Source organism: Lepidochelys kempii, chromosome 2, assembly GCF_965140265.1.
Source record: "Lepidochelys kempii isolate rLepKem1 chromosome 2, rLepKem1.hap2, whole genome shotgun sequence".
Taxonomy (NCBI): domain Eukaryota; kingdom Metazoa; phylum Chordata; order Testudines; family Cheloniidae; genus Lepidochelys; species Lepidochelys kempii.
Window position 1 is genome coordinate 218,139,565 of NC_133257.1, and position 27,601 is coordinate 218,167,165.

The window sequence follows — 27,601 nt, forward strand, 5'->3', positions numbered from 1 at the left end:
TAGTGTAGCAAAAGCTCAGGCCAAACCAAAGTCTGGTATCTTGAAAGCAGCACAGGCTCACTCAGCTACTGGACTGGCTGACATATCAGGCAGACAGACCTGCTGAAAGTCTCTGGGTAAGGATAAAAAGGGTGAAAAACAAGGATGATGTCTTGGGTCTATGACAGACCACCTAACAAGGAAGAATAGGTGGATGAGGCTTTTTTTTGAATAACTAACAAAAATTATCCAAAGTACAGGACTTGGTGGTGATGGGGGACTTCAAATACCCAGATATCTGTTGGGAAAATAATACAGCAGAGTACAGATTATCCAACAAATTTTTGGAACGCACGGAGACAACTTTTTATTACAGAAGCTAGAGAAAGCAACTAGGGGAGAGGCTGTTCAAGATTTGAATGTGACAAACAGGAAGGAACTGATTGAGAATCACAAATGAAATATGAGTGACCAATGTAACAGTTGCAAAAAAAGCAAACATAATTCTGGGATGTATCAGCAGAGGTGTTGTAAGCAAGACACAAGACATAATTCTTCCATGCTACTCTGCACTAATAAGGCCACAACTGGAGTACTGTGCCCACTTCTGGGCACCACGCTTTGGGAAAGATGTGGACAAACTGGAGTGACAAAAATAAAGGTCTAGAAAACATAGCCTTTGAGGAAAGATTGAAAAAATTGGGTTTGTTTAGTCTTGAGGAAAGAAGACTGAAGGGTGACATGATAAAAGTGTTCAAGTAAGTAAAAGATTGTTATAAATAGGAGAGTGATAAATTGTTCTCTTTCTCCACTGAGAATAGGACAAGAAGTAATAGACTTAAATTGCAGCAAGGAAGATTTAGGTTAGACATTAGGAAAAACTCACTAACTATAAGAGTAGTTAAGCACTGGAACAAATTACCAAGGGAGGCGTGGAATCTCGTGACTTGGAGATTTTTAAGAACAGGTTTGACAAACACGTCAGAGATTGTCTCTAGATAATACTTAGCCCTGCCTCACTACAGGGGACTTGTCTAGATGATCTATCAAGGTCCCTTCCAGTCCTACATTTCTATGATTCTATAATTACCTTTTTATTAATAACATATTGTAGGATCATTTACGTAACTTCACATTCAGTGGTGGATAAGAACATTTTATTTTATGAAGTTCTTTCTATGGTTTTAAAATATTGCTGCTCTGAGTTGTCCTGTTAAATGTTGGATATCTAAGTATTAAGCAGAATGTCCAAAAAAATAGGAAGAGCTATTACTAAAGGACTTTAAGATGCTCATTTTAAAAAGTCAAGTGTAAATTAAATGACCAATTACTCTGAATAATTTGAGAAGGCCAGATTTTTTGTTTTATCACATAGAATTGACAAATACAGATTAGAATGTTTTATAATTATTTGTTATAATACTTCATGAAACACTGAAGCATATTTTAGTGGTCCCTTCTCTCATCATCATCTATTCAGAAATAATATCTATGACATCTCACAATTAAATCACACAATGGGTAAGTGGAAAGAATTTGAGTAGAAATGCTTCCGTTAAATACAATTAGAGTCAAGATAACAATCATGTTTATCTTAGTAAACCCGAATAGAAAACCATTCTTCTCTCCTCTACCATCTTTCCTCCATACTCTGAACAGAAATGAACAATATTAATTCACCCTAAGAAATGGTATTTATTTGTAAACTAAAAACAATACACACAAAAGCTTCCTGTGATGAATACCACTTATAATCTTAGTGCTTTGTGTGTGTCCTTTTTTTAATTGATTTACTTAGAGTGAAAACCTCTAAAAGTTAGGACCTTTTCTCCTGTATGATCCGAACAACACACACAGCAACACTCGAACAAATAAAAATAATTCACTTTATAAAAAATTATACAACCTTTTCATTGGGATTTTATGCAACGGAATCACACAATTTGTATACAATTGTGTAGTTAGTGCAATATAATTTTGATGGTAAAAGATCAGTCACTTTTGTTTAAATCATGGAACAAATGAGTCACTTCTCAAAATGACATTACTCAATACTTTTCCCTCCACTATAATACTGGATGGATGTTTTCTTTCCAGTCAAGTGAGTCAAAACAGTGGTTGGCTGGAAAATATGTTCATGATTAAAGTTCTCAACCTGCATTGAGCTTTATGTGGATGCAAGGGTCTGCACACAGAAAGTTCATTGCAGGACAGTATGTCCAGCAGCACAGTATCCCTGAACAACATTAAGAGGTATACTGACTGACAAGGAAGCCACTTCCTACATGTGGATTTTCTCTAGAAGTCTCCAAAAGTTCTGAGTCCCGTCACGTAAAGTCACTGCTTTAGAAGATGTGAATGCAGATGGTATTACTTTAAGTAAACAAAGCTTTTTTTCCTTCCAACCTTTACACTTCCAGATAATTATCACATATGGTAGGCAAATAATATTTTGTGAGATTCTAAAGGAAAAGTGATTATTATATTTACCTTAATTCACTAATATACTTTACTGCTATTCAGATTATGGAAATAGATTATATTTAAGGAAATTTATTCCCCAGTAAAGTCAGGCCAGATTTTAATGTAATTATTTTACTGAACAGACTGTCTACAGTCTGACAATAACCTAGATTAGTGAGACAGACCAATTGGCTCAGAAAAAAAAATTGAACATCATTTTATTTGCTCTTTTTCATTGAAGAGAGCAAAGCAACTTGACATTTAAAGCTGGTTGTTGTTTTTTCAAATTGGGTGACATCTCATTAAGAAATGATCTCAATAACAAGAGCATATGAAATTAAGCTAGATAATTAGGATCCAGCCCATTTAATTTATATAAGAAGACTGTTGTAAAGCACTAGTCATATGTCTTCATACAGATTTCTATAAACAAAATATACAGAATTATATACCTTATATAGTAAATCTTTCTAACATTTCTTATGGAAGTTCCCTGGGCAAAAATTCTGAGACGTGCACGTGTTACAAGAACAAGCTGATCACTAAATACGGAAAGGGGAAATACATCATCAATTCTCATACTTTTTCCATTTAAATTGTTCAGTAATATATAAACTTTAGTTTAGATTATTGTTTTTTCTAATGAAGATTAGCATTAGGGGCAACCAAATGAGAGATCACATGTGATTTGTGGAGATTATATTTTCCATTTCCCAGCTTTATAAAGTGAATCAACTTTGTAAAATTCTAAACAGTGTTAATTTAAAGGGTTACTCATTTGAAGTCTAGAAAATTTTAAAATTATTTGAATTGTGGAAACATCAGCAATAAGTTAATTTCTTTGTTCACATATAGTCCTTTCCATAGCAGTTTGCAAGTTGAGGGCTGATCTGCTGAACACTTACACTCCTTTACTTATTCTGGCCCTGATTCAGGAAAGAACTGAAATATGTGCTTAAATTATCCTTATTCAAGAAGGCTGTTAAGCATATGCTTAAGTGCTCTTCCTGAATCAGGATACTGAGAAGTTCTGTTGAGCTCAGTGGTTACTCATATATGCATTTGCAGGACTAAGCTTCAAGATGACTCACAAGTAGTTTCAAGCACTACATCTGTCCCTGGGTCCCCAGCATCTTCTGTAGTTTTATCATCAAATGTTCCTGTATTTTTCTATCCCCACTCCTGTGTGGTAGACTCATGTTGACAGCCAGCCAAAATGTCTGATTATGCAAGGGGAACAGTGAAACAACTGTCAAAATGTACAATGTAAACTGACAAAAATGGAGGAAAAACTCTTTGGTTTTAGTTACAGTAATATTAGTTATTGCTTGTAACACTAGTAGGTAAAAATATTCCACACAGCAGTGTCAATTTTAATCTTATTTTAAATCTTAATAAGCTGTACCCTCTGCACAGTAAAAACCTGAATGGCAGAATTTACTCCCTAACTCATCATTTCTACTTAATCATGTGATTTTCTTTATTCAAATATCCTACAAAAATTTTTGAAAATAGAGAATGTGAATCGAGGTTATGAACAGGCTAATTCTTTACATCTGATCAAGTGTCTACACAAAATATTTTAAAAGGCACTATCAAATAAAAATCCAAACATTTTAAATGAATAGAAGGCAGCAACCAAATGGGCAACCAATACAGCACACTCTAAGAGGGAAAAATATGATCCTGATTTAAAAAACAGCCGCTTTAACACTTACTGCTTCCATCTCCCCACTTCCTTCTCATAATTCCCAATTCCAGGTGGAAAGGAAGTCCTTAGTGTCCCTTACAAATGGAGTTGTAAGTATTGGCACATTTCTGCTCCCACCCCAAGCATCATCACCCTGACCTTCATTGCTCTGACATAAGACTAGATTGGAATACATTCTGAACAACTAAGTAAATTTCCTAACTGAAAAAAGGAGTTGATATTAAATGTTCTCTACCTCCCACCTTTACACCCACTACTCTAAGCCACTGATCCCGAAACTGTGGGGGGCACACACCCCCTCCCCCCCTCCCCCCACCCCCGTGCAGGACTAGAGGGCTAGATGGAATCAGGGCAGAGCTGGGCTGGGAGCGGAGTGGAGTGGAGAAATGTTCGGGGGGAGTGCAGCAGGGCCTGGGCCAGTCCCCACAGGAGGCAGAGGGAGGGAGCTCCACCCAGCCCCGCTCCACCCCTAGCCACAGCTCCATTCCGCCGCCTGCTCTGCCACCAGCCCAGCTCCAGCCCCAGCTGCAGCGCCACTCCATCCCCAGCCCAGCCTCAGCCACAGCTCCACTCCATCCCCAGCCCAGCCTCAGCCACAGCTCCACTCCATAACACTCTGCCCCCAGCCCAGCTCTGCCCCCAGCCACAGCGCCACTCCACCCCCAGCCCGGCCCCAGACACAGCTCCGCTCCACTCCCATCCCCAGTTCTGTCCCCAGCTCTGCCTTCAACCCAAGCTCCTCTACTGAGCCAACTGTGCAGTAAAGGAGCAGGGGTGCAGACAGATTCCATTACTGGTAAGGGGTGCTGTGACAGGAAAGGTTTGGGCACCACTGCTCTAAGATGAGTTCATTGCTTACAATTCCCACCAGTCCAGTAATGGATTGCAAATCTATATTTTGTACATGCTAATCCAGAATATGGCCAACAGAGCACCTCATTCACAGTTTAACTTCTGCTTTAGGGAGCTCAGATAGTCTCAGTCCAGTTATAAGGATGAAAATGGTTAAAGGCTTGCAAGGATTTCTCTCCAAGGAGAAACTGAAAAGAATGGGATGGTTCAATTTAGAGAGATGATGAATAAGAGGAAACATACAAAATGTCCCTATTTACCTTCCCACATAATGCAAGAACAAAGGGAATCTGAAACTGAAAGGTAGCACTTAAAATGGATAAAAGGAAAACCTTTTCTCCTAAACAATGTCAATAATTAACCTACAGACCTCACTGGTACAAAGCATCACTGAGTGTAGGAGCTTAGAAAGATTAGAAAAAGGAGAAGATGTAGATAAGCAAACATTCACAATTACATTAGATAGGTTGCATAATTAAAAAAAAAATTATAACATAACCCTCATGCATCAGGGCATAAGCCAGGGGTCGGCAACCTTTCGGAAGTGGTGTGCCGAGTCTTCATTTATTCACTCTAATTTAAAAGGCTTTGTGTGCCAGTAATACATTTTAATGTTTTTAGAAGGTCTCTAAGTCTATAATATATAACTAAACTAAACTATTGTTGTATGCAAAGTAAATAATGTTTTAAAAATGTTTAAGAAGCTTCATTTAAAATTAAATTAAAATGCAGAGCCTCCTGGACCGGTGGCCAGGACCCGGGCAGTGTGAGTGCCACTGAAAATCAGCTCGTGTGCCACCTTTGGCATGCATGCCATAGGTTGCCTACCCCTGGCAGGATGAAACATCTATTATGGGAAAGTAATACCCTTTTTTTTACTATGGGGTGAAGCATGTTTTACTGGTAAGACCCTCCTGTGTTGCTTTTTGCCCATTTTTACTGTAAAATTTCTGGCTTTTACAAAAGCTATTATTCAGTTTTTTACTCCCTTTGACCTGAATTTCAGACCGCTCAAATATATGAAAATATGGATTATGTTAACAAAAATCAAATACTTTACATTAGGTAGATGTGTTTATGTTAATAAATTAATCTAAGTGTAAATACAAGGCTGTCTGTTAATATAAGACAGTGTATTGGAAGATACATACAGATGTGCATGCGTACATCAGTGCTTTAGTCCTTAAAAAAACAAAAAGAGTGCCAGAACTCCCCGGACCCAGCTCTCTGCTCTAGAAGGAGAGATGCCACCCAGCTCAATAACCTGAGCAGCCCAGGTAACTTAACCACCATCTCTCCTTTCAGAATGGGCCCAAAGTGGACCTGGAAATGGAAGAAATGAAGGAGGCAAGCATGTCATTTCTTCTAACTGCCTCCTCCACCTCTTGTGGGCCTACTCCAGAGGAGAGATGGCAGCTCAGTTACCTTGGCCGCCCACGTTACCAAGCTGTCATCTCTCCTTCTGAAGCAGGGACCAGGATCCAGAAAAAGTCTTATTTTTCTCTATTTGTTCCTTTTCTTTTGTATTCCATATATTAACCCTGATATTTACCCAGAAAACTGTGAAGTTAATTTTCTTACACTGATTTTCACCTTTTTTAAGTTTGTATATTTCTTGGGAAATTTTAAACAAAATAAAAACAAAAATGTAGGGCCTTGGTTACTGGTCACTCTCAGGGACAGGTTTCTGCTCCAGATATCAGTGGTCTAATCAGGTATAGTAATTCCTGTATTTTTACCTTCCTACAAATGCACATTAGTTATTTCACACAGTTAATAAGGTTTTTTTTAAGTTGATAATTAACAAGTGCTGTATATTACCTTCTTTATGTTGCATATACTGTCCTCTTGCCCTTAGCAACAGCTAATTCAACATCACCACCACTTATATTGCAATGCTTGGGGGGCCCAATCAGGGATCAAGCCATCATTGTGCTAGGCACTGTACAAAGACACAACAAAAAGCCAGCCCCTGCCTGACATGTTGTTTTAATTACTACATAAAGGTCCTAGGCTCCGTGCTACACACATGGTAAGGGAGATTTTCAATCATTTTTCAAACTGAGCTTAATGAATTGAAAAAAAAAATCTGTAGGGAGGTAAAAAAGGTGGAAAAGGTAGAGGTATGAAGGTCATGAAGTACATTATTTATGCTTTGCCAATAGTTTCACAATTATATCTAATTAAGTGGGAAGCAGCTCCACTTCAACATCTAAATAAATATTAAATGTAATAAACCAATTATCATGACCAGATATTTTTTCTCCCTCATGCATGATCAGTCTTCAAAAGGAGTGTTAAAATAGTTTAACATGAATAAAAAAAGAAAAGATGGACGCTAGGAGTTGATTCTCCTTGTTCCAAGGACAATTCTTTTTTTAAGATGTACAGCAGCTTCATGTCCACAGAAAGCATTATTCACATGATAACATCAACAAACCATCACAAGATGGGTAAGGCATCTGGTGAATCAACTTTAAAAATTTACAAAGGAGGAAATACACAGTTTGTATTTGTTTGCCACAACAGTTTCACAGATTCAGTTTAAGACACTGTCTCCACTTCACAAGATTTTCTTCAAGGTTTATCCAACAGGACAGAAGTTAAAGATCAAATCACTGAGGCCAAGAATTGAGTCAACATGCATCAGAAATTACAATCTGTACTGAAAGGGCTCTGAGATAAAGTTGAAGATTAGCAAAATCAGAGTAGGAGGAATAACTACTGAATTACCACCATCTCCAAAGGCACGGAAAAGGGAAACAATTAAGTCTTAAAACTAAGAGATTACAGAATGATGAAATTGGCCATGTGGTGTGAGATACTGAATGCATCACAGACTCTTAAACTTACATAATAGTAACATTCAAGGTCAACAATGACAAAGTTTCTTAGATTCTACACATGGTGTGGCAATACACACTACGAAGATATGATTTCTAAAGAGTACTAATGAGTTGTGCATTAACTGGTCTGTGTAGATCCTGCTGGTTCCCGAGGGCACTTTAACACACAACCAAGGATCTCAAAATGCATTGCAAACATTAATTAAACTTAGCCTCACCCTCATGAGGCTTAGCCACATTTTTTAGATGAGGAAACTGAGGAATAGTAAGATTAAATGATTCAGCAAAGCATCTGTCACAGCTTGAAACAAAAAACATATCTCCCGATTTTAGTTTTGTGCCTTTGCCACAAATCCATCTTTTCCCTCAGATAATCCATTTTTTCATGATGGTGTTCAGGATTTACAACTATAATAGTCACCTGAGGGAGTGTGGAGAGGGGAATGAAAAATCTGATTCAGACTCCTCCCTGAGAATAGGAGCCACTACTCCTATGTCCTTTCATTGCTTGATTCTTTAAGCCTTATCACTTTAAAGCTTTCAAAACTAGGGTGACATTTTAAAAAAAATAAGATGATTTAATTTCATTAAGATGATTTCAAGAGCCTATCAGTCAGAAATGGAACTTTCCTTCAAGCTGAAGAAACTTTTATTTTCTTCCTATGCAAAGAGGTTCTTTGCTTTATTCATGTGCCCTCTCTTCCTGGCCTTGTCATTCCTACAGGCTGAACTGAATTAGCCCCTATGTCCTGAATGATTCTTAAAGTTCTTCCTAACTGCTGGAACAGGAAAGGAAAGCATTCCTTGGATTGGAGCTCAAAATTTTGACAACAGGTTCTGCAGGTCAAAAAACAATCCCAATGTGAAGATTCTGATGTGGATAAAAACTTCTAGCAATCGTAAGAATTCATAGCTTAACCACATCAAAGGTTAGCTGGACAACATAAGCAAAGCATAATGAGACTCCAAAGCAGATTGCTTTAAGAAAATCTAGTAACGCCATGTAATAAACAATGGATATGGCTAGTCTGAGATGGGGTGAGGGGGGAAGAGGCAGCGGTAGTTATTTTGGGTATATCTTTTTGCAGATGAACCATAGTTCATATACAACCTAAGGGTCGCAGATGCCACACAGCCCCAAACCTGACAGGTGAGAGACCAAAGGACTGTATTCTAGAAAAAATTATACCTTTGATTGTATTTATGGATATTTTTTCAAGTTCTCTATTAATCTTGTTATGCAGTATTGTATTATAATGAAAAATCCAATAAAAGCCTTTAATTAGAAACATGTAGGAAAACAAATCTTGAAGGATCGGCGTACGGTGGGAAATGATAAGAGAATACAGTCACGATTAATAGTAGCTCCGCTTTCAAGGGAATGATCTACAGGCTTTTTGCTTTGCCAGTAAAAAAAACAAAATTTCTGTTTATTAAAAGCATCCAATAATGGTTGCTTTTTTGTTCGTTTGTTTTTGGTGGGGGGGGTTTTGAGAGCAGAAGCACTGCAAAGTATATTGTTAGACAGCACACTCTAAAGCACATTAAAGCATATATAAAATTGTGCAAAATGGAACACATAAAGGTTCAAATGATAAATGATAAATATATAATGACATTACATAGTGTTTTTGAGACATACCAAAAATTTTTAAACTATTGTTTTTATCCCCGCTGCCATGGCTGTTAGAGGAATCCATTACACTAACTGTGAAAATCACATTTTTATAAACATACACACACACACACACACTCACACGTGCAAAATTAATCAATTAATTACCTTTTAATAATATAACGGGTAATATCAAATTGATTACTTTTGCAAAGTATCCTTTAGAACTTATCTCAAGTACCAAAGTATCGCTACTTCTTCTTTTACCAAGTACTGTGAAGAATCAAGTTAACATTATCTGTACAATGCAACTTTGACTATTTCTCACTTTAAAAAAAATAAAATATACCCAAGTGTATAAAATAAACCCAAGTGACAGCCCCTGACAACGAAGACCTCTGTCTCCCCTCAAGACAAGAAGTAGAAAAGGTGTAATCTTCTTCTTTATTATCTTAGATAAACCACTGCTAGGGGGTAAAAATCATTTATTCTTTATGGCTATTCATTGAAACTGCCAAGCAGGATGACAAATCATGCCAACTGTGGTGGGTTAGGTGACACAAATTGACTATTTCACATAGACCAGAGAACATCAGTCAAAATATAAAGATTTCTGGCTGTTACCTACTTGTGGTGAATTTTATTTTATTTGACTTGGCAACCTACAGTTTAAAGGGAAAGCTTGCTCTACCATTCTTTGAAGTACACAGTTACCAGCATTATTATTTTAGGTACTTCCTCAGAAGTCAAGTAAATCACCTTTTGAGACAAAAAATTAAGTATCTAATAATCAGAGAAAATAGTTTTTACAACCATATTAGAATGTCATAGGTTGCCATTATTTAAATACAGCGCTAATTCATCGTACCCTAAAGGTCCCAATTTTACAAATACTAAGCCAAATAATTATGAATATGATCTATTCAATCACAATTAAGTTGTCATTTACCGTGTTTCTGATTGGAATCTTCTTTGGTTCTGGTGGCACATCCTGTGGAACAAATTTCACTGGTTCCTTAATTTGCCTCCTTGATCTCTTGGTCCCATCTGGTAAGGTTTCCATGGCAATATCTGCTTCCATGTCACTGCTGCCTGCCTGGTCACACTCGGAGCACTGCCTGGAAGAGAAAGATTTTATATGGACAACATCAACCACAAAGCAAAAGTAAAATATTTTGGTAAAAATACAATACAGGAACAAAACAATTCCACAAAAATGTAAGGTAATTTTCCCAAAATAACAGATATTCAAGTAGCTGCCCTTGCCAGATACACAGCCTATTTTATTTATTTTTTCATGTCATTTAAGTCATTTGGGATCTAAACTATTTGGAAGCAATCTTTCATATTTAGGAAAGATATTTCTTCTACTCTTTCACCATTTTTTAATCCTACCCCCATTGATCTTGAATCTATTCATTATTATAGCTGCTGCAGCCTCTAATCTCTGCCAATTACACTGTGCGGAATTTGCTCTGTGTTGGCAGCTTTTTCTGACAGACTCGCAAGAAGGGTTTCCTCTGAAAATCAATAGACCCTTTTAAAGATTGTGGACAATTCAATTCACACTAGATACATTTTTTTAAAGTCCAGAAGACATTAAAAGACAAATGAAGTTGTATAGGCTGTGAAGTACATATTAGCAATTTTTTTTATATACAGATGAAAAACCCCTTGTTGTATTTCCAAAAAATTATAAATTCATGGTCAGAACTTCAAAAGTAAGCAATTGTTAATGTATGCTATTAACAAGCTTCATCAAAGAAAAGTCACAAGATGTGAAGTCATCTTCATATGTTCTCATATACAGAACAAAATAATACGTGTCATACCAAGATGTTCAGTCATAAATGCAGATGTTAACCTAATATATGGAATTGAAATTTCAAGTCTACCTGTTAATATCAGTGACATCAAATTAATTTTGAAATCTTTTTTGATTATACTAAAATACATTGTTCAATGCATTTTACTGCAAATCCTACCAAAATTCTATCATCAGCAGCAATTTTTTCATTTCCCAAAATCTGTATTTTAAATATTGGTTATTGAAAGTATTATAAATTTCCTGAAATAGTATGCCAACTATTAAATAATGAAATTTAAATTTTAAATTAGCATACAAACATTGAAAATAATTTAAATGAAGTAGCACAACTTGTTTCAGCAAGAAATAAAAATGTGTACTTTGTTATTCATTTATTAATATATATTTTATATGGTCTGAAGATAAGAAGCTGTACTAACTTACCGCCTATAAAAAACAGAATTTTTGCAACACAATTCCAGGTTATAAAAAGTCAAATGAAATTTTCTTTTAAAAAATTAAATATTAAAAGCAAATGTTTAAAAATAAAATGTAACTATGGCATATTTACCGTAAATCACCTGGATGCTTTTTTTATCATGAGGAAAGGAAATGTTTACAAAGTTGAGCCTAAAATAGATTTAACAGAAACAGCTTTGCTGCTATGAATTTCAATGCAAACAAGGGCATTATTAAGTAATGTAAGCAACTGAAAAACATCAGTGCTATTGTGTTTTGAAAAGAGAACGCTGAACAATAATATATTTAATTTAATTCAAATACCAGTGCATTTTTAAATCAACAAAGCTGAATTATGGTAGATATGCCCCACATTGTATTAAGACTCACAATGTAAAGAGACTCACATTTCTCTTACTAAAACATACTATTAACAAAGGTTGCTGTTTAATCTGTGATTTACACCAGTTCCCGTAGTTGGGGCACAAGAACATGAGTAGCTATTCCAATATAAAGCTAACTGCTCTGATATAAAGCAAACACATGTTTTCGTTGGCTTGGCGTTTGTGTTTTCTAAAACTGGAAACATCCTGAGCATTAGTCTCAAATCATTTCTGGTCAGACCAGAAGACAAGCCAACAGACAGCACTGTCTACTTATTAGAGCACAGGTTGATGAGTCAGGAAAACATGTGATCTAATCCTACTTGGATAAAAGCTAACTGTAAGAGATAAATTGTATTTCAGTAATACACATGTATTCCCAAGGAGTGTAGAGGCACAGACAAAGCAGAAGTCTTTATAAAACAGGTCAAAGGGATGATCCAGCAGTTAGGCACTAGCTAGGGACTCAAAAGACGTGGGTTCAATTCCCTGCTCCATCATAGATTTCTTGTGTGACCTTTAGTCTTGCTGTGTTTCAGTTCCCATTTGTAAAATGGGGATAACAGAACTTCTCTTCCTTACAGGGGTATTGTGGAGATAAATACACTAAAGATTGTCACGTACTCAGACGCTATGGTAACAAGGGCCAAAAAGTACCTGAGATAGATTTATAAGAGACCTGTTACAAAAAAAATGAGCATTGTAACTTTTATATCAGTCAAGAAGAACACCAAACTATCTAGTTGAGATTGTACATGAGAAATTTGCAAAAAATGTACAGAGAACTTCTGAGTAAACTCTGGAATTGGTGGCACAAATGCCACTGCAGTCAGAACTAGGAAAAATGCAAGTCACCCAACAAGAAGGTAGTGGAAGCTTGGTCTGAAAAGTAGCAAAGAAAAAAATTCAATGGGGGAAAATAGAAGCACAATAAATTAACTCTTAAATGCACTTAAGTCACTTGGCAGAAACATGGCCGATATGGCAAGGGAGAATACAGGACAGAGGTGGTTGGTCCAGACAGCACAAGTGTGCCTGCTGAAGCAAAGAATCAAGGAGTTAGTCCAAGCGAAGGTAAATTATGCTTATTTCTTTGGATTTGTAATACTGAAGCTGTTCTATACCCGTAATCATTTTGTTTGCTATTCTAATATATCTTTTCAGAGATAGAGCGGCCAGAACTGCACACAATATTCTAGATGTGGCCATACCATGAATTTATCTGGTGGCATTATGATATTTTGTTTATCTATCCCTTTCCTAATGGTTCCTAACATTCTGTTAACTTTTTTTGACTACTGGTGCATATTTAGCAGATGTTTTCAAAGAACTACCCACGATGACTCCAAGATCTCTTTCTTGAGAGGTAACAGTTAATTTACACCCCATCATTGTATATGCAGGAATTTGATTATTTTTTCCAACATGCATTATTTTTTTTTATCAACATTGACTTTCATCCACCATTTTGGTGCCCAGTCACCTGGTTTTGTGGGATCAGTTTGTTACTCTTCGCATTCAGCTTTGGATCTAACTAACTTGAATAATTTTGTATCATCTGCAAACTTTGCCACCTCACTCTTTAACCCTTTTTCCAGATCATTTACAAACGTGTTTAATAGCACTGGTCCTAGTACAAATTCCTGGGGGACCCCACTATTTATCTCTCTCTTTTGTGAATGCTGGCCATTTATTCCTACCCTCTGTTTTCTATCTTTTAACCAGCTACTGTTCAATGAGAGGACCTTCCCTCTTATTCTATGACTGCTTACTATACCTAAAAGCCTTTGGTCAGAGACCTTGTCAAACACTTTCTGAAAGTCCAAGTATACAGTACTGTGTATCCACCTGATCACCCTTGTCCTCGTGCTTGCTGACACTTCAAAGAATTCTAGTAGATTGAGGGTAATGTGTTCCCTTTACAAAAGCTGTATTGACTCTTCCAAAATATCGTGCTCATCTACCTGTCTGATAATTCTGTTCTTTATTATAGTTTCAACCAATTTGCCGGATACTGAAGTTAGACTTCCCAGCCTGTAAATGCTAGCGTTGCCTCAGGAACCTTCTTTAAAAATCAGCATTAGTTAACTGCCAGTCATCTGGTGGTACAAAGGCTGATTTAAGCAATAGGTTACATACTACAGTTAGTTTCTTCAGAACACTGGGCCGAATACCATCCGGTCCTGGTGACTTATTACTGTTTAATTTATCAATCTGTTCCAAAATCTCCTCAACTGACATCTCAAACTGGGACAGTTCCTCTGGTTTGTCACCTAAAAGAAATGTATAAGTTGTGGGAATCTCCCTCACATCCTTTGCAGTGAAAACCAATGCAAAAGAATTCATTTATCTTCTCCACAACAGCCTTGTCTTTCTTGGGTGCTCCTTTAGTTCCTTGATTGTCCAGTGATTGTTTGGCAGCCTTCCTGCTTCTCATTTACTTGAAAACAATTTTGCTGTTGTTTTTCATCTCTTTTATTTAATTGTGCTTCGAAGTCTGATTTGGCCTACCTAATTATACTTTTACACTTGACTTGCCAGAGTTTACATTCTTTTCTCTTTTCCTCAGCCCTGGTCTACACTATGAGTAGAATTTAGCAGTGTTGGATCAATTTAACTCTGCACCCGTCCACACGACAAAGCCATTTTTGTTGACTTAAAGGGCTCTTAAAATCGATTTCTGTACTCCTCCCCGACGAGCGGCTTAGTGCTGAAATTGACATCGCCAGGTCGAATTTGGAGTAGTGTGGATGCAATTTGACGGTACTGGCCTCCGGGAGCTATCCCAGAGTGCTCCATTGTGACCACTCTGGACAGCACTTTCAACTCAGATCCACTAGGCAGTTACACAGGAAAAGCACCAGGAACTTTTGAATTTCATTTCCTGTTTGGCCAGTGTGGCGAGCACATCAGCAGAGGTGACCATGCAGTCCCGGAAACGAAAAAGAGCTCCAGCATGGACCGAACGGGAGACATTGGATCTAATCGCTGTATGGGGAGATGAATCCGTGCTATCTGAACTCCATTCCAAAAGATGAAATGCCAAAATATTTGAAAAAATCTCCAAGGGCATGATGGACAGAGGCTAAAACAGGGACCCATAGCAGTGCCACATGAAAATTAAAGAGCTGAGGCAAGCCTACCAAAAAAACCACAGAGCCAAATGGCCTCTCCGGGTCAGACCACCAGACATGCCACTTCTATGATGAGCTGCATGCAATTCTAGGGGGTGCCCCTACCACTACTCCACCCCTGTAAGTGGACTCCTGCAAGGAGGGAGTCTCACACAACAGGGATGAGGATTTTGGGAACAAGGAAGATGATTAGGAGGCAGAGGATGAAACCATTCCCCCTGATAGCCAGGAACTGTTTATCACCCTGGAGCCAATACCCTCCCAGACCATGAAGCCAGAGAAGGCACCTCTGGTGAGTGTACCTTTGTAAATATAATACACGGTTTAAAAGCAAGCGTGTTTAATGATTAATTTGCCCTGAAGACTTGGGATGCATTCGCAGCCAGTACAGCTACTGGAAAAATCTGTTAACGTGTCTGGGGATGGAGCGTACTCCCAACGCCTTTGCAAAAGGTTTCTGGGGAGGGCAGCCTTATTCCGTCCTCCATGGTAGGACACTTTACCACGCCAGGCCAGTAGCACGTAGTCTGGAGTCACTGCATAACAAAGCATGGCAGTGTATGGTCCCGGTGTCTCTCTGTGTTATCCTCAGGAGAGTGATATCATTCATGGTCACCTAGTTGAAATAGGGGAATTTTATTAAGGGGACATTCAGAGGTGGCCGTTCCTTCTGGGCTGTTTGCCTGTGGCTGAAAAGAAATCATCCCTGCTGTTAGCACGCGGTGGGGGGAGGGGTGAAGCAATCATCCCAGAGAATTGTGGCGGGGGGGAGGGGGTGGTTAGTTGGGTTTGTGCTGCACGTTAACCTGAAAACAGCAGCCCCTCCTTTTAAATGGACAACCCATTTTAAATGGACAACCCAAAGGGTGCGTGGTATGGGAAATAAGGGTGCTGCTATTTGAATCCATTCCCACGTGTTATGAAGGTGCTATGTAATGTTAACAGCTTGGTTCACCGTGAAAGAGTCTACCCATTGTTATCTAAAATGTGTCTTTTTAAATACTACTCTCCCTTTTTTTTCTCCCGCAGCTGCATGTTTCAACGCTCCCCCTATCATCTGCATCCCAGAGACTAGTGCAGATAAGAAGGCAAAAAAAATGCACTTGCGATGAAATGTTCTCTGAGCTCACGCAGTCCTCCCGCACTGAAAGAGCTCAGGAGAATGCGTGGAGGCAGACAATGGCAGAGTCCAGGAAAGCAGAAAATGAACGCGAGGACAGGAGGGACGAGCAAGAGGAGAGGTGATGGCAGCGTGATGAGAGGAGGCAGGATGCAATGCTGAGGCTACTGGAGGATCAAACTGATATGCTCCGGCACGTGCTTGAGGTGCAGGAAAGGCAGCAGGAGCATAGACCACAGCTGCAGCCCCTGTGTAACCGCCCACCCTCCTCCCCAAGTTCCATAGCCTCCTCACCCAGACGCCAAGAACACGGGGGGGTTGGGGGGATTCTCCGGGCACCCAACTACTCCACCCCAGTCTGTCCAAGCAACAGAAGGCTGGCATTCAGTAAGTTTTGAAGTGCAGTGTGGCCTTGTCCTTCCCTCCTCCACCACTCCACCCGGTGCTTCCCTCCTCCCCCACCCCTCCCGGGCTACCTTGGCAGTTATCCCCCTATTTGTGTGACGAATTAATAAAGAATGCATGAATTTGAAACAACAATGACTTTACTACCTCTGCAAGCGGCGATGGAAGGGGGGAGAGTGGTTGGTCTACAGGGGAGTAGAGTGAACCAAAGAGGCAGGTTTCCATCAAGGAAAAACAAACAGAACTGTCACACCGTAGCCTGGTCAGCCATTAAACTGGTTTTCAAAGCTTCTCTGATGTACAGTGCAACCTGCTGTGCTCTTCTAACTGCCCTGGTGTCTGGCTGCGCGTAATCAGCTGCCAGACAATTTGCCTCAACCTCCCACCCTGCCATAAACGTCTCCCCCTTACTCTCACAGATATTGTGGAGCACACAGCAAGCAACAATAACAATGGGAATATTGGTTTCACTGAGGTCTAACCGAGTCAGTAAACTGTGCCAGGGCACTTTTAAACATCCAAATGCACATTCTACCACCATTCTGCACTTGCTTAGCCTATAGTTGAACAGCTCCTGACTACTGTCCAGGGTGCCTGTGTACGGCTTCATAAGGCATTAAGGGGTAGGCTGGGTCCCCAAGGATAACTATAGGCATTTCAACATCCCCAATGGTTATTTTCTGGTCTGGGTTGTAAATCCCTTCCTGCAGCTGTTGAAACAGACCAGAGTGCCTGAAGATGGGAGCGTCATGTACCTTTCCCGGCCATCCCACATTGATGTCCGTTGTGATCCACCAGTGCTTGCAGCACCATTGAAAAGTACCCCTTGCGGTTTATGTACTGGCTGCCAAGGTGGTCCGGTCCCAAGACAGGGATACGCATTCCATCTATCACCCCACCACAGTTAGGGAATTCCATTGCAGCAAAGCCATCCACTATGACCTGCACATTTCCCAGAGTCACTACCTTTGATAGCAGCAGCTCAATGATTGCGTTAGCTACTTGGATCACAGCAACCTCCACAGTAGATTTGCCCACTCCAAATTGATTCCTGACTGACCGGTAGCTGTCTGGCATTGCAAGCGTCCACAGAGCTATCGCCACTCGCTTGTGAACTGTGAGTACTACTTTCATCTTGGAAAGCAAGTCACAAAGTTCCATGAAAGTGCCATTGGGAATCATCCCAGACCTGCAACACTATGTGGTCCCACCAGTCTGTGCTTGTTTCCCAAGCCCAGAATCGGCGTTCCACGGCATGAGCCTGCCCCATTGCCACCAGGATGTCCAAATTGCCAGGGCCCGTACTTTGAGAGAAGTCTGTGTCCATGTCCTCATCACTCTCGTCACCACGCTGCCGTCGCCTCCTCGCCTGCTTTTGCAGGTTCTGGTTCTGGTTCTGCACACACTGTTTACAATGCTCATAACTGCCAGGGTGATCTGAGATGGCTCCATGCTTGCCGTGGTATGGTGTCTGCAGGAGAGCAGAGTTGCAGCGGATGACGATGGTTAGCAGGCCTACTGCACCATCCGTTGCCAGCAGCACCAGGACACAACAGCAGTGGTGTCGGTGAGATGAGCGGGCTGCACGCTTGCCGTGGTATGGCATCTGCAGGAGAGCAGAGTTGCAGCGGAAGCGGTGGATGACGATGGTTTGCTGTCCTATTGCACCGTCTGCTGAAAGCAGTATGGCGTCCACACGGAAAAAAGGCGTGAAACGATTTTCTGCCGTTGCTTTCACGGAGGGAGGGGTGACTGATGACATGTACCCAAAACCACACGCGACAATGTTTTGCCCCGTCAAGCATTGAGAGCTTAACCCAGAATTCCAGTGGGTGGCGGAGACTGCGAGAACAGTGGGATAGCTACCCACAGTGCAATTCTCTGACAGTCGACGCTCTCCAAGGTGCTGTGGATGCACTCTGCCAACTTAATGCGCTTAGTGGGGACACACACAATCAACTTTATAAAATCGCTTCTATAAAAATTGACTTCTATAAATTTGACCTAATTTCGTAGTGTAGACATACCCTCAGACAGATTTGACTTCCTATTTTTGAAGAATGCTTTTTTGCCTCTACTCACCTCTTTAAGTCTGCTTTTTAGCCAGGGTAGCATTTATTTGGTCTTCTTATTTTTTTTCTAAAGATTATTACTACATTTGACGTTATTCTTTCTTTCACAGATAGCACCACTCCCCCAACAGTGTGACCTACTCTTTCTTGTATATTTTGTACCATGTGTGACAGAACCCTATGAGACACTTTCCTACACTTTGTACCCTGTGTGACACTGTAATATTTTTTGTACAAGGCAAGTCTTGTGCGATATCATTTAAAAACTCATAATTTGCTGGTTAGTATTGTCCTGGTAAAATATGTGTGCCAACATTGTATGTGTAGTTATAAGATTCCAGTATATGCTGTTATTAACGCCACAACCCTGCCCAGACAGAAGTTGTCAATCAGGTGCGTGCTTAAGAAAGGAATGTGTGCTTGCCTTAATTTGCATTTAAGCAGTAAAAAAGTCAAAACAGTCAGGGAAGATAAACGAAGTTCAAACAGTTGAATAAACAGCAGGGAATATCCTTCCACACAGCCTCTTTGGCTCCTGGTTTTCAGCTGGAAATATTTTTCAAGAGGGAGTCTGAAATTATAAAAAGGAGGGACAAACACTCCAAAGCACCCCCCTCTCTCTTTTTGCCCATTCGTTCACTGCACCTAAAGAGACAAAGGAAGCAGCCACTGGATTCTGGAGGAGTGGTCCTGACCTCAAGAGTCTGGTCAGTAAGATTGCTTAAAGCATGTGATGAGAAAACTTTTCTTTGAATCTAATGTAGTTTGTTAAGTTAGGCACCAGTAAATGTTTTATGTTTATTTTTCTTGTAATTATTTCTGACTTTTATGTCTAAGTACTTGTACTCACTTCAAATCTATATCTTTGTAGTTAATAAACTTATTTTATCTAATCCAGTGTGTTCAAGTTCAAACGTCTGAGTAACTACATTTGGTAACAAGTTGTGTGCATACTCCATTACAGGAATAATAGACTCAATATATTTGTACTGTCCAGGAGAGGGTGGGGCAATACAGGATATATGTTTCTAGGGGGAAATTTGGGACTGGATGTGCATTGAGGTCACCGGCAGCATAATCAAGGCTAGTAAGAGCCAAGTTGTAGCTGGCTGGCTGAAGCACAAATACACACATAACTAGGAGCGACTTACACGCTGGAGGCTGTAAGCAGTCCAGCAGGAGATTACAGGAGCAAGGCACTGTTAAGGGCAACCCAGGTCACAGGGTCAGGGGGGACACAGCTACTCATTAGTCGGGATTGTACCCGAGTATGTCAGACCCTGGTATTATCATGTCCCACTGATTATCATCATTCCACCAAGTTTCTGTGATGCCTATTATATCAACATCCTCATTTAAAACAAGCAATTCAAGTTCACCCATCTTAGTACTGAGACTTTTAACATTTGTATACAAGCACTTATAAAATTGGCTAATATTTAGTTGTCTGCCTTCATGTGATATAATTGAATGTAACTGAATTCTTTTTCACTTGAGTGTTTTTCTTCAGTGCCTACCAGTACTTTATCAACTTCTATTCCATCCTCTTGACTCGGATATAGAATATTCCCCTTTAACAAATCTTCTCATTTGGTATCACAAGCCCCCTAGAAATCTTACAAAGGAAAATTAGCGAGATTTTGCAAGTCTTACAGGAAGAGGATGTTTATATGGATGACATTTTTAGTTTATTAGAAGTAAAAGTGGTCTCTCATGCTGGACTATGCATGAACTATGTATATGCAGAAGCAGGGAAAGAAAGCTATCCACACGGAGAGCATTAACACCACCATGTGTGGAATCTCAGTAGGCATTAGGAAGCCATGGTAGGACTTGTCAGTCAGCCAGGAAAGAAATGTCTCAAAGAGGCCAGGTTGGACATAAGGGGAGAGGGGCCTGTTGAGCACAAGTGTTCCTCCATCTCCTCTCCCGAAGAATTGTTATAGGTGTGATTTAGGGAGCTCCCACTTAGATCAAAATGTCCTCTACTTTTTTCCAGTTATTTGCTAATACATAGGGGAAAACAGAACCCTTCCTATCATTCCTGATGAAGAAAGCAGACACAATACTCTCCTGATCTAGGAGCATGAGGACCCCCCTTACTGTCTACAAACATACTTCTTGACAACTGGGGTAGGAGAAATGCTGTTCCCCCATACTCAAAGATCAGTATCGTTTTTATTTGAGCACTGGAATCTCCATCCCTGGGAGGTGGGGAGGAGGAGAGAGAAGAAATTGAGAGAGAAGTTGCAGTGAGGAGATTTAGCTTGGATATTAGGAAAAACTTTTTCGCTAGGAGGGTGGGGAAACACTGGAATGTGTTACCTAGGAAGGTGGTGGAATCTCCTTCCTTAGAACTTTTTAAGGTCAGGCTTGACAAAGCCCTGGCTGGGATGATTTAATTGGGGATCGGTCCTGCTTTGAGCAGGGGGTTAGACTAGATGACCTCCTGAGGTCCCTTCCAACCCTGATATTCTAGAATTCTATGATTCTATGATTAAGAGAGTTTCAGTGCATGGAAACCAGAGCCTATTCCCATAGATCTACAACAACTCAGTGCTTATTTCTTATTAGCTTTGTGCAATAAACCTGCCAGATTTCTAAAGAGATTAGACTACTGAAAACCACCAAATTCAGCTCTATGGAATTCACCCATTCAAGAAGAGAACATATTTTTGGCCATAGGTAAGTGGTAATAATGTTATTGAATCTTTTAAAATTCTGCCACATTATTTCACCTCAATGAACTGATCAGTCACAGATCTAACATTCTAGGAAACTTCCTGCAATTCATATTTCTTCACTTTATTTTGAATTGTTTTATACTAAATCCCATATGAATAGTCAAAAAGTATAGAATCATCGAATCATAGAAGATTAGGGTTGGAAGAGACCTCAGGAGGTCATCTAGTCCAACCCCCTGCTCAAAGCAGGACCAATACCAACTAAATCATCCCAGCCAGGGCTTTGTCAAGCCAGGCCTTAAAAACCTCTAAGAATGGAGATTCCACCACCTCCTAGGTAAACCATTCCAGTGCTTCACCACCCTCCTAGTGGAATAGATTTTCTTAATATCCAGCCTAGACCTCCCACATTGCAACTTGAGACCATTGCTCCTTGTTCTGTCATCTGCCATCACTGAGAACAATCCAGCTCCATCCTCTTTGGAGCCCTCCTTCAGGTAGTTGAAGGCTGCTATTAAATCCACCCTCACTCTTCTCTTCTCCAGACTAAATAAGCCCAGATCCATCAGCCTCTCCTCTCATATGCCCCAGCCCCCTAATCATTTTAGTTGCCCTCCGCTGGACTCTCCCCAATTTGTCCACATTCTTTCTGTAGTGGGGGGCCCAAAATTGGATACAATACTACAGATGTGGCCTCACCAGTGCCAAATAGAGGGGAATAATCACTTCCCTCAATCTGCGGGAAATGTTCCCACTAATGCAGCCCAATATATGTTAGCCTTCTTGGCAAAATGTTAGCCTTCTTGGCAAAAAGGGCACATTGTTGACTCATTTCCAGCTTCTCATCCACTGTAATCCCCAGGTCCTTTTCTGCAGAACTGCCGCTTAGCCAGCCTGTAGCAGTGCATGGGATTCTTCCAACTTAAGTGAAGGACTCTGCACTTGTCCTTGTTGAACGTCATCAGATTTCTTTTGGACCAATTCTCCAATCTGTGTAGGTCACTATAGACCCTATCCCTACTCCTCCAGTGTAGCTAACTCTCCCCCCAGCTTAGTGTCACCTGCAAACTTGCTGAGGGTGCAATCCATACCATCAGTCAGATCATTAAGGAAGATGTTGAAGAAAACCAGCCCCAAGATAGACCCCTGGGGCACTCTGCTTGATACTAGCTGCCAACGAGACATTGAGCCGTTGATCAATACCTGTTGAGCCAGCTTTCTATCCACCTTATAGTCCATTCATCTAATCCATACTTCTTTAATTTGCTGGCAAGAATACTGTGGGAGACCATATCAAAAGCTTTGTTAAAGTCAAGGTATATCACGTCCACTGCTTTCCCCATATCCACAGAGCCAATTATCTCATCATAGAAAGCAATCAGGTTGATCAGGCTTGACTTGCTCTTGGTGAATCCATGTTGACTGTTCCTGATCACCTTCCTCTCCTCCACGTGCTTCAAAATGGATTCCTTGAGGACCTGCTTCATGATTTTTCCAGGGACTGAGGTGAGGCTGACAGATCTGTAATTCCTTGGATTCTCCTTCTATCGTTTTAAAAGATGAGCACTATATTTGCCTTTTTCCAATAGTCAGGGACCTCCCACAATTGCCATGAGTTTTCAGCGGCTCTGCAATCACATCAGCCAACTCCCTCAGCATCCTCGGATGCACTGCACCCAGCGCCATGGACTTTCTAAATAAGTACTTACGCTGTTTTTCCACCACTGAGGGATGCTCACCTCCTCCCCATACTATACTGCCCAGTGCAACAATCTGGGCGCTGACCTTGAAGACTGAGGCAAAAAAAGCATTGAGTACTTCAGCTTTTTCCTCATCATCTGTCACTATGTTGCCTCCCCCATTCAGTAAGGATCACACACTTTCCCTGACCTTCTTCTTGTTGCTAACTTACCCAAGGTGTAGAAACCCTTCTTGTTACCCTTCACATCCCTTGCTAGCTGCAACTCCAATTGTGCCTTGGCCTTCCTGATTACATCCCTGCATGCTCAAGCAATATCTTTATACTCCTCCCTAGTCGTCTGTCCAAGTTTCCACTTCTTGTAAGCTTCCTTTTTGTGTTTAAGCTCACCGATTTCTCTATTAAACCAAGCTGGTCGCCTGCCATATTTGCTATTCTTTCTGCACATCAGGATGGTTTGTTCCTGCGCCCTCAGTAAGGCTTCTTTAAAATACAGCCAGATCTCCTGAACTCCTTTCCCTCTCAAATTAGCCACCTAGGGGATCCTGCCCATCGGTTCCCTCAGGAAGTCAAAGTCTGCTTTTCTGAAGTCTACGGTCTGTATTCTGCTGCTCTTCCTTTCTTCCTTTTGTTAGGATCCTGAACCCAACCATCTCATGATCACTGCTGCTGAGGTTGCCACCCACTTATACTTCCCTTACCAATTCTTCCCTGTTTGTGAGCAGCAGGTCAAGAGAAGCATGGCTCCTAGTTGGTTCCTCCAGCACTTGCACCACGAAGTTGTCCTCATCATTCTCCAAAAACTTCCTGGATTGTCTGTGCACTGCTGTATTGCTCTCCCAGCAGATGTCAGGGTGACTGACGTCCCCCATGAGAACCAGGGCCTGTGAGCAGATGTCAGGGTGATTGACGTCCCCCATGAGAACCAGGGACTGTGATCAGGAAGCTTCTGTTAGTTGTCCAAAGAAAGCCTTGTTTACTTCATCCTCCTGGTCTGGTGGTCTATAGCAGACACCCACCAGGACATCACCCTTGTTGCTCTCGCCTCTAAACTTACCTCAAAGACTCTCAACGGGCTTTTCTCCAGTTTCATACTGGAGCTCTGAGCAATCATACTGCTCTCTTACATACAGTGCAACTCCTCCATATTTTCTCCCCCACCTGTCTTTCCTGAACCGTTTATACCCATCCATGACAGTGCTCCAGCCATGTGAGTTATCCCACCAAGTCTCTGTTATTCCAATCACATCATAGTTCCTTGACTGTGCCAGGACTTCCAATTCCTCCTGCTTGTTTCCCAGGCTTCTTGCGTTTGTGTACAGGCACATAAGATAAGTAGCCGACTGCCCTACTTTCTCAGTATGAAACAGAAGGCCTCCCCTGTTGCACCCTCCTCCTTGTGTTTCCTCCTGGCATCCCACTTCTCCACTTACCTCAGGGCTTAGGTCCCCGGTGAACCTAGTTTAAAGCTCTCCTCACTAGGTTAGCAAGCTTGCCTGCGAAGATGATCTTCCCTCTCTTCGTTAGCTGGATCCCATGTCTTCCTAGCAATCCTTCTTCCTGGAACAACATCCTATGGTCGAAGAATCCAAAGCCCTCTCTCCAACACCACCTGCGTAACCACATATTTACTTCCACAATTTGATGGACCCTTTCCTTCAACAGGGAGGATGGACGAGAACATGATTTGCACCCCAAACTCCTCTATCCTTCTTCCCAGAGCCACATAAGTCTGCAGTGACCCAGTTAAGGTCATTCTTGGTAGCATCATTGGTGCCCACGTGGAGAAGTAGGAAGGGGTAGCGGTTCTAGGGCTTGATCAGTCTCGGCAGACACGCCATCACATTCTGAATTCTAGCTCCAGGCAAGCGGTACCAGTTCCTGGTCTGGACAGCAGATGGATGACTCCATCCCCCTTAGGAGGGAGTCGCTGACCACCACCACCTTTCTCCTCCTCTTGGGAGTGGTGGTCATGGAACCCCCATCCCTAGAACAATGCATCCCATGCCTTCCAGTTGATGAGGTCTCCTTCTGATCCCTTCCCTCAGATGACTCTTCCAAACCATTCTCTGCCGTAGTACCTGCGCAGAGAGCCTGAAAACGGGTTTTTACCTCTATCTGCATTGGGGATACATGAGTTCTCCTCTTTCTTCTTCTGGAAGTCACATGCTGGCAATTTTCTTCCCTGTGCTGCACTGCAGTACCAAATGCTGACTTCCATCCAGAAAGTTTTCATTTTCTCTGATGCAACATAGGGTTAATACTTCGGTCTCTAGTCCTTTAACCTTCCAATATTGGACTAGAGAGCTGAGAGCTCGGTCTCTTCCAATATTGACCCGAGCTCTCAGACTCAGCGCTATAGGTTTTTCTTCACAGTATAGACATACCCATAGGGGCTAAGCAATGTGTGTTTGGAGGCATCATCCATGTACATATATAGTTATAATAAAACATCACTTGAGAAAATTGAAATCCATTCATTTTCTCATCAAAACACTATTCTGACTCTTTTGACGTTACTATTACAACACTAATTTTTCAAAATACTGTTCCCTATATTTATTCTAAAGATGTGAAATTATTCTTTTTTGCTTCCTCCACTGAAATATTCCTACATTTCAAATTAAACTGAACTCAAAAAAATATCGGTTACTCACCTTCTAGTAACTGTTGTTCTTCGAGATGTGTTGTTCATGTCCATTCCAATCAGGTGCATGCACGCGCACATGCACGATGGCTGGAAGATTTTTCCCTTAGCAACGTCCGTCATGTACGCCTGGGCTCTCCCTGGAGTCACGCCCTTATGGTGCCTAATATATAGCCCTGCCGACCCACCACCCCTTCAGTTCCTTCTTGCCAGCTACTCCGACAGAGGGGTAGGCGGGTGAGTACTGGAATGGACAAGAACAACACATCTCGAAGAACAACAGTTACGAGAAGGTGAGTAACTGTTTTTTCTTCTTTGAGGGCTTGTTCATGTTGATTCCAATCAGGTGACTCACAAGCAAAATTAGGAGGTGGGGTCGGAGCTATCCACTGACTGGAGTACTGCTCTACCAAAGGCTGCATCATCTCTGGCCTGTCTAGTAATTGCATAGTGAGCAGTGAAAGTGTGTATCGATGACCATGTAGCCGCCCTGCAGATTTCCTGGCTGGGGACTTGGGCCAGAAAAGCTGTTGATGAAGCTTGTGCTCCTGTAGAGTTCGCCGTTATTGCAGTAGCACAGTCCACAGTCCATGATGAAATCCGCTGTGTTGAAACAGGCTGGCCCTTCACTCTGTCCGCTACTGTGACGAAGAGCTGTGCCGACTTCCTGAACAGTTTTGTCCTTTCTATGTAAAAGGCCAGCGCTCTGCGGACGTTGAGAGTGTGGGGTCTCTTCTCCCTGCTACTCTCATGAGGCTTTGGGTAGAACACGGAGGAAAATATCCTGGCTGATGTGGAACTGCGATACTACCTTCGGAAGGAAGGCCGGATGTGGTCTGAGCTGAACCTTGTCCTTAAAAAACACGGTGTAGGGATGCTCGGATTTTAGAGCCCTAAGCTCAGACACCCTCCGGGCTGAAGTTATCACCACCAGGAACGTGACCTTGTAGGAGAGGTAGAGCAGGGAGCATGTTACCAGAGGCTCAAAGGGATGCCTCATGAGCTCAGAGAGGACCAAGTTAAGGTCCCAAGCAGGAACCGGCTGGCGGACATGTGGGTACAACCTGTCAAGGCCCTTCAAGAAGCGACTGACCAGGGGGTTAGCGAAAACCGAGCAGCCCTGTACCGCCGGGTGGAAAGCCAAGATGGCAGCCAGGTGTACTCTTATAGAAGACAAGGAGAGACCTTCCTGCTTTAGGTGGAAAAGATAATCCAAAATCTTGGGCGCTGAGGCTAGCGCTGGGAGAAAGTTGCACTGAGCTGACCAAATTGAAAATCTCTTCCACTTGGCCAGGTACGTGGCCCTAGTGGAGGGTTTCCTACTGCTCAAAAGAACCTGTCTGACTAGTTTTGAACAGGAAAGCTTGAACGGGTCCAGTCATGGAGCCTCCAGGCTGTGAGATGCAGCGACTGCAGGTTTGGATGCTGGAGCCGCCCTTGATCCTGCGTGAGAAGGTCTGGGAAAAGCAGGGTCATTGGGGCACCCACCGACAGGTCTAGGAGAGACATGCACCAATGCTGGTGGGGCCAGGCTGGTGCTATGAGAATGACCCAAGCCCAGTCTCTGCGGATCTTGAGCAGGACCTTGTGGACGAGCGGTATGGGTGGGAAGGCATATAGAAGCAGACCCTCCCAGTGGAGAAGGAACTGTGTAGCCCGGACTGTGATTCTGGAAGGAGTAGAACTGCTGACACTTCGTGTTGCATCATGTAGCAAAGAGATTGA

At 41.5% G+C, this 27,601-nt stretch overlaps 1 protein-coding gene across 7 annotated transcripts in view; it reads right to left on the bottom strand.

Annotated features, from left to right (window-relative positions):
• Nucleotides 1-27,601, bottom strand: part of PHF14 (PHD finger protein 14) — a 302,241-nt gene that overhangs the window by 171,267 nt on the left and 103,373 nt on the right. For all 7 annotated transcript variants that reach the window (XM_073333845.1, XM_073333843.1, XM_073333842.1 and 4 more), the window contains exon 14: nt 10,416-10,584. In XM_073333845.1, coding sequence (XP_073189946.1) covers nt 10,416-10,584 — 169 coding nt within the window. The remainder of the gene's footprint in view (nt 1-10,415; nt 10,585-27,601) is intronic.